The 8,340-nt window shown below is 33.8% G+C and overlaps 1 protein-coding gene across 8 annotated transcripts; it reads right to left on the reverse strand.

Annotated features, from left to right (window-relative positions):
• Positions 1-1,720: 1,720 nt before the first annotated feature.
• LOC132641036 (uncharacterized) lies at positions 1,721-8,111 on the reverse strand. Of its 8 annotated transcripts, none has more exons than XR_009582633.1 (5): positions 7,818-8,111; positions 5,772-6,665; positions 4,967-5,013; positions 3,042-3,185; positions 1,721-2,086 (listed from the first exon to the last, which is right to left on the reverse strand). XR_009582633.1 is itself a non-coding variant. In XM_060357904.1 (4 exons), the coding sequence occupies exons 1-4, from the start codon at positions 7,639-7,641 to the stop codon at positions 5,007-5,009; spliced, it is 321 nt and encodes a 106-aa protein (XP_060213887.1). In that variant the 5' UTR covers positions 7,642-7,803; the 3' UTR covers positions 3,192-5,006. The 8 variants fall into 8 exon arrangements, 1 of the variants encoding a protein (XP_060213887.1); XR_009582629.1 differs by lacking the exon at positions 7,818-8,111 and adding an exon at positions 7,542-7,803 and having other exon boundaries at positions 6,523-6,665; XR_009582635.1 differs by lacking the exon at positions 4,967-5,013 and having other exon boundaries at positions 6,523-6,665.
• Positions 8,112-8,340: the final 229 nt, after the last annotated feature.

The raw sequence follows: 8,340 nt of genomic DNA on the forward strand, positions 1-8,340 counted from the left end.
TTAAGAATTAATAAATGAAGTACTCCCTCCATCCCATATTACTTGGCCACATTACTTGACTTTTCACGTTCTTTAAGAATTAATAAATGAAGTACTCCCTTCATCTCATATTACTTGGCCACATTACTATACTTGACTTTTCACGTTCTTTAAGAATTAATAAATGAAGTACCCCCTTCGTCCCATATTACTTGGTCACATTACTAAAAATATATGGCTATTTTTCTATTCTATATTTTTCTTATTTATTATATATAAATGCCCAAGGTGGACGAACACAACAACAATAAGTTGTACAAAAAACAACTGAAATTGTACTCTAAGCAGGGACTAACATGTGTACATTTCAGTAGTTGAACATTAATTCTACTTCTTGTGTGTTTACTTTTTAAGTCTCCACGGGTCCACAGTGTCTTAATTGTCCTTTCATTTCCTTCATTTGGCATATACTCCCTCTGTCTCAATTTAAGTGTCTACGTTTGACTAGACACGGAATTTAAGAAATAAAGATAGACTTTCAAATCTTGTGGTTCTAAATTAAAAATGTGTATAATATAATAAAATATCCTTTGAATTTTGTGATTATAAATTTGACATGTAGGATATTTAAATTGTCAACTTACTAAATATAAAAAGAGGCGGACATAACCAAAATAAGACAAATTTTAACAAAATTGAGAAATTAAGGGGGAAAAATAAAAGGAAAAGAAAAAAAATATGGAGACTCACTAAGAAAAATTGCAGTATCCTTTGTAAAATATACAAACCATAAAGACTAATTATATTAAGTAACCAAATTAATCATGTTGGGCCCCGTGCATCGCACGAGCATAGTTTGCTAGTAAATAAATAAAGGTAAATTATAATTATGTGTTTAGGTATATTTAGGATTAAAATAAATATGATTCTGATTTTCATTCTCCTTATAATAATTATCCATGAGCACAAAAGCATACAATATGTCCTTTCTTTGGGTAATATACACGACATCTCCATACAACAAATTGTCCTCTCGACTGTACACCTGAAAATTCAAGATACTATGTAATATAGACAACAGTATAAAACCCCCATTAACATCCATAATTGTTAGATTTCATCAAACCTTGAAAAATTACCAAGAACACCAAGAAAATGGATTTTATAAAGTTTGTGTCAAAAGGTAATGTTCACTACTTAGAACTTATTTATCATCATACCATTCTTAAAGTAGGAGGACCAAAGTTTAAAAGTAGAATTGCCAAAATGCCTATTAAAAGTTAAACGACATTTTTAGCCCTCATCTAAAGACCCCTCCTATATTATTTTTACACCAAATAATAGATTTACATACCAATAAATGATAAATGAATCAATGAAATGGGAAATAAATCAATTAAATGGCAAGTTCCTCTAAAAGAAATTCTATTTAAAAAGTCTAGAAGTCACTTTTTATTTACATTCTCTTAACTACACTAATAAAGCTTTAGAATCAAAATAAAAGAACAAGAATACCTTTTATCATTTTACCGTTGCATAACGTCTAAAACTTAAAACATTTCTGTATGAATTATAGCTACTTTAAAAATTAAATTAAAGATTAAATTAAATGACTCACATAAACCTACCTCCCCAGCTTTTTGTATTAAAGACAACCACATCAACCAAGCTTTTATTGTATTACTAGATGGTGATGCTCGTGCTGCGCACGGGCCCAACACTAAAATTTACTCATCAGATGTAGGCTCTATATTTTCATTCCTTCAAATTAATTAATAATTTTGATATGGTTTAACATAAGAAAGGAAAATCGCAGATATTTGTATTATCTTCACACTTATTCATGCGTTCTCATTCAAACAGTCCCATGCTTCAACTGAATCGCCATATTTACCTCCCAACAGAGCTAGCATAAAAGGGCGATTCCCGACGAAAATAAGTTTCATAGACTGGGAATCTTGTCCAACTCCTACATACGAACTTATCAGTGTCGTTGATAGTGCCTGGTGGAAGAATTCCATCAAAAGACAACTCTCACTTGCATAGAGGCTGAAAAATCACATATCTCCACTACTCAGCTTTCAGAATATCCACACCATGCAAACAGCTACTTCAAAGAATCAAAAAAGCTAGGTAATATTAGAAGTCTATTAGCAATGATTTGTAGATACTAAACAACATTTGAAATTATCAATAAAACGGAAAACGAAAAACGAAAATATTATTGACAGTGATATATGAAGAATGAATTCATACAATTGATGAAATGATCTCTTAACAGAATCATTAAAATGTAGTGTCGTATAAAAAAAATTCTAATATATACATCTACAAAAGCTGTTGAAAGGAACTGAAGGATGCTACTGCGTTTACAGAAAATTCTAAATTGATATGAACAACAAATTAAAGTTAGCACTCAAAAAGAAGAGTCCAAAATCTTATCAGCTTTGTGCGATGGTACATATGTGTGTATTGTGAATCCATAAAGAATGAACTACTTTATTTTTCAAAAGAATGGTATTTTGCAGTGGATTATGAAAGCTATTTCAGCAAAAGGAAACATAAGGGAACAAATTATATGCTTTTCTTCGATGTGTTCTTACAGGGAGGCCCTATTAGTACAAAATTGCTGGAGTTGGAAGTTCCTTGGAACATACATTTTATTCTTCACATCAAGTGAAGATTATGAGTACAGGATCAGGACTTCAAGGATGGGAAGATTGTGAGTACAAGATATATTATATACAGTAGCTTATTAGAAAAGAATCCCTATGAGAATGTAATATTCCTCAAGGTCTGAAATTTGTAATAGTTCCTTGTTTGGATGTATTGTAAGAGTTCATTTCTAGAACAACAAAGTTTTTTGAACTCGAGTTACAGTGGAAGCCCCAACAAATATGTGACTTAGCAGCCAACAGATTTAAGAAGTAAAAGCAGATTCAGTGAGCTTTTCAGAATGCATCACCAGAACTGGACTTCAGTGACACATCAATTATTAAGTCCACATAGAGAGCACATAATAAGAGGTTAACATGCTGAAGATGACATCTATTAAAGGATACCTGGCCAAGGGACTATTGAGCTACTATAGTAGCAAGACATTTCAAGATTTTAGTTGTCATTTCCTATGTGGGTGTCCGAGCTTGTCAACGCCCACACCGAGGCCCGACGAACTCAACTAAGACAATACCATTGAAGTTTACCACCTGGATGCATTAAAAGCTGAAGATTATTCAAAATAATTTAAACAAACTTTCATGTGAATGCAAATGTATGATGAGAATATCAATCACAGTAAGTTCTTAGAAAAAGACTGCAAGGTACTCCAAAAAGAGAATATAAAACACATTTCATGATTTAGAAGGATACCCCAGAGAACTTTATTTTTCATACAGTTACAATAAAAGCTTAAAACTGATTCATGTTTCTAGACTCTGTTAATGATTCAAATTAACAAAGTCAAGTTTGTAGCATGAAGGCATTCTACAAATTATCATCATCATCAATAGCATATCAAATTTATACCTGAGTGTAACAAAGACTTTCCAATCAGTATTGATGTATATATACTTCACTAAGCTTCTTGCATTTGTAAGTGAGCAATTATTAGAGTCGTATTAGACAGGGTTGACAACTTACTACAAAAGTTAAACATTCCTGGAAAAAATAAGAGCTAAAACAAAATGAAAGATCCAACTACTTGCATTACTCACATGGACATTTATCTTCTATAATTTTCATCTCCAAACCTTCCATTTGACCTTCTTATAAGATTATAGTTTGTCAAATATTCCACATTAGAGAAGTACTCTTCAGTTGTATTCTGCAGTTTTTTCTCCGCGCACACCCCCCAGGGAAAACAAAGAAGAAAGAGCACTCTTGTTGATTTTGAGTCATTGAGACATTTCGAGCTCCGTTACAGTTTTTTCTTAAAACTGGATATTTAGGTGAAAATGCTCTCTAATATCATTAATTTGTACAACCTAGCTTCTTCCATCTTTTTCCATGTCTAGTCTCCCCAAATGCTTTCACAGCAATTCCCTTATGTAAATTTTATCTTCATCTTCTCATATATAGGTTACTTCAGCTAAAATTTTCTTGGAGCTATATTGCACCAATGAAACCAACTTTGAAAAGTCAGCCTCAAAAAAGCAGAGAAAGAGAAGCGCTAGAGAGAAACAGATTTCTAGAGCAAATTCTAGAATCTACCGATGTTAATGAAGAACAAAGCATATTAGTGTATTACACAGCACATGCAACAGTTGATTTACACGTTTGCCCTAATATGCCCGTGCAAGCACGGGCCCAACAATTTACGTTATTAATTATTATACTTCTATTTGTTCGAGCAGTTATTTAATACTTTTATTTGTCCAAGCAAGAACATACTATTTGTTTTTGTTTTGTCAGATATAAGGACACAAGTCATATTCAGCTTTAGGCTATATTATGTTAGCTTCTTGCAATTGAAAAGGGCAAGGATCGATGGCTATGCAGATGCAAAATCGTCACAGATCATACTGGTTTCTAGGTGAATACCCACGGCAAAGTACATAAATTCAGGTAACCATTTTTTTTTTGTGCGCGGAACCACATTTTATTTGGTTGAACATTAATACACACGTGTCGGGGAAAAAAAGAATATTAAGACATGCATCAACCCAAGCTAATAACGCTTTCCCCTTCTTTTTCTTTTCTTTTTGCCCTTCAAAATTTTCATTTGGTCTCAAATTGTATAAATAAAAGCTATAGGTCCTTCTACATGAGGTTTCCAGCGTCTAACATAATTAAAGAAAAAAGGAGGAAACATTGTCAAATGAGTTATATATTTATTAAGCAACAAAAGCTCATATCTTCAAAGCAGTTCTGTTACTTGGCCAAGCCACTAAGAGAAGAAAAATACTCTTATCTTCCATGAAAGAAGCTTTTTGCATACTGGGTATATGGTGATGCATACACTTGGAAGATCGGTCACTTTATCACTTACCTTATCATAAGCTTCCTCTTTAAACTCTTCGACAAACATATCAGAACCTGTCAATTACATGAAAAAGCCAAGCAAGATATCTTGTCTAGTTTATCATTAAAATAACTTTGGTACTAAATAGGGAGAAGCTGGATTTGGTATACAATATTACCAAGCTTTTGTATGGAATTATAATGGGAAAAATGTTGGGAGAAATGTAGTGTAGGTCAAAAGTAGTAGATAAAACTGATTATACAACTATGTTAAAAAAGGCTCACAATATAGATTAAGAGACAGATCTAGGATTATGAATGGGAAATTTGTACTTGTTTGATGTTATTCCACCAATTTAAGAATTTCAAATTTAAAGGTTCTGCCTTCAGTAAAGCATAAATTCAAAATGTAACTAAAAATTAATAACAGAGAAGAACCAAGGATCTTCACAAATCAGTAAATAATTATAGGAATACTCTAGGAAATGATAATTCATTAAACCTCAAAATACATTTATTTCCAACTTCAAATTCATTCAAATAACATTTTTATTTCAAAAATAAGCATATCATTATTTTGTAGTCTCACATAAAATTTCTAAAGCGCAAAAATTCTCTTCGCAGGGAGTTTCACTGTTTGCTCAAGCATATTGATCTAAATGTTTGAAACATAGGTGATAGGACCATGTGCTACTTTCTAATCTTTCTTACATGCTTTTCATAACTCAAATCGAAGCAATGACGTCAAATGAATATGCATTGTGGTTTCAATGTGAGCCGGACACCACCGGACAAAATAAATGCGTAAGACTCGATTAGGTGGTGAAACTTACCTGGTGCACAAGAATATGAGAAATAGTCGTCTCAGGGGATGAGCTTCTAACAGCTTCACCATGACTAACAACTGTATTCAACCAGCAGCTTTTCTTCAGCTCATTTTTTAGAGCTTGATAATTTATGATCGACAGAGTGATTTTGGGAACTGACAATGAATGCATGCTGCAGCTTAAATTGGCAGCACCAACTATGTAAAAATCCTAGGCCAAATCCAGATATTAAAACTCTGTTCGTGGATCATTCTTGTGGACAATCAAATGGTGCTCGAGCACCAGTGCCAAAACCAGGCAGCTTCCCTCCTCTTGGTGCACATGGGTTTGGTTTTTTGTACAGCTTAATTCCTACTTATGTTTAACCTCTAAGAGTTCTGCTTATTCTGTTACAAACTTTTTTCAGCCTTTCCAACCTGGGCTAGCACCCGTGGCAGCTCCTCTTGCTGGGTGGATGTCCAATGTCGCTCATCCAGCAGTTTCTGGTGGACCTATGGGTCTTGGTCCTTCATCTATTCCAGGTATCACCTAAGGGTATTTATATGAGGTGAAAGGCTATTTTTTTTTTTTAAAAAAAGTAAGCAAGTGAAAATCACGGTGTCCTATGGAGATATGTAGGCACTTGGTGCTATCTTTTGTATTAAGCATTTTGATTGTTACAAATCAGTCTTCTCATGGCTGATGGCATTTATGAGTATGTTCAGATATGCAATCGTGAATGAACAAAGGCTTAAAATGTCCAGCAATCAGTCATCACCTGGAAGATGATTTCTCCACACCACCAGCAAATATATTTGTCAAGTGTATCTTCACCTAGCGGCAGTCTTGACTTCTTAGGTAGAATCCACTTAGAAAGCGGTGCCTCATCTTCTGTATCTACTTGTTCTGGCAAAAGAGCGCCTGCAAACAAAAGAAACTATAGCAATTTCTAGTTCCCTTTTAATAAACTATTCACTTAATTTAGTAAATTCATTTACTTAATGAAAGACGACATTCAACAAAACTAGATCTGTCAACAGCAGGAATACCCAATTTTAACCCTCCATTTGGTACTTCCTTGAGTATCAATCGTATAAATAGTATTAAAAAAAGAACCACGCCTCTCAACTTTCATGATGCGAGCAAGCGAAGCAAAACACAAAGTCTCTAGATTTAAGATTGCATAACTTCACCGAGTATCAAGAGCATAGATACCGTGAGAAAAAACAACGCGCCTCCACTTTCATGATTCGAGCAAGGAAAGCGAACACACGATCTCTAGATTTAAAATTGCACAAACCATTGGGTCATGAAACTCAAAGCTAGCAAATGTTTTGGGCTACGATGGGGCATAAAACCAAATCCTATTTCTAATTACAATGGTTCACTTTCCTCGATTAATTTCTCCTGGCATTTTTCAAGGCCAATAAATGTTCTATTACTTTATTAGGTAATGGAAATGTTTCCAAAATTCTCGAATAGACATATCCTAATAGCTTCCAATAAACCCCTTCTCCATCCAGCTTTCCACAAAATATTGAAGATGACAGAGAAGCAAAAGATCTGGGAAGGGAGAAAGATTAAGTAGCAACAAGTTGGCAACAATCACTAATCAGTGAAAGACAGACATATGCGTAAAATAGAATTTGGCCACTTCCATAAATGATACTCCCATGATAATCAAGTACTAAGCAAGCAAGCATCTTAATTTTTTTTTAACATAACCATTGAGTTTGTGCTAAGAATCAAACTGAAGTAATATGGCAAATGCATCATCTTTAGAAAAACTAAATGTACCTTTTGTCACTTTGTTATTTGTCATGTACATATCTTCCGAGTTGTCAGTCTTGGTATTCTTAGTTAGAGATGTTTCAAGAAAAACAGAGAAAGGTTGCATTCAGTAGACAGCATACACTGATACACACATACATATTGAATCCTAAAAAATCCCAATAAATTTGCATAAATTGCAAAGAAAACAGAACTATGGAAACAGAACATTTTTTAACTCCTCATCAGAAAGAGATTTCACTCAATAGCACATACAAAGTAGGTTAAAATTAAAATACTAACTTGGTTATTTAATGAGTAGAAACCTTGCTTCAAGTCATTAAAAATTGAAAAAGCTGGCTTCTCCTAAAAATTGAAGAAAGAATAAAAATAGCCACCATTGAATTGGACAAATTGAAGAAGATCAGGAAAAAGAAGAAAAACAACTTACCGCAACTCAGAAATAATCTGAATTGCGGAGCAGATCCAGGCTATAAGCAGAGAAGGAGAAGTGAGGGAGAGTAGATGTCTTGACCGGATATAGATTCTAGAAGCCGATGGAACAAGAACGTTATGCGGGTAGATTCTAGATAAGAAGAAGAACCGTAAGGGGTATATACAAGTTCTTCAGTTCCAAATTTGCCCCCAATAACATATAGAAATTACAAAACTGCCCCTGTTTTGGACGACGACGGACGACAAAAGGGGCACCAACTGGTGCTTCTATATAGTAAAAAAATAAAAATAAAAACTATGATTTATGACTATGAGCTTCTCCGTTTCTTTCCATTCTTTTGTTTCTCTCTCTCTCTCTCTCTCTTTTTTT

The sequence above is a fragment of the Lycium barbarum genome, chromosome 5, assembly GCF_019175385.1.
Source record: "Lycium barbarum isolate Lr01 chromosome 5, ASM1917538v2, whole genome shotgun sequence".
Classification (NCBI taxonomy): Eukaryota; Viridiplantae; Streptophyta; class Magnoliopsida; order Solanales; family Solanaceae; genus Lycium; species Lycium barbarum.

Excerpts from the sequence above, each read along its gene's own strand:
- LOC132641036 (XM_060357904.1), bottom strand. The coding sequence starts at position 7,641 with ATGCAACCTTTCTCTGTTTTTCTTGAAACATCTCTAACTAAGAATACC. Across the intron at positions 6,666-7,541 it reads AAATAACAAAGTGACAAAAG|GCGCTCTTTTGCCAGAACAA; the intron begins GTACATTTAGTT and ends TTTTGTTTGCAG. Across the intron at positions 5,843-6,522 it reads GTGGAGAAATCATCTTCCAG|TTGTTAGTCATGGTGAAGCT; the intron begins GTGATGACTGAT and ends GGTTGAATACAG.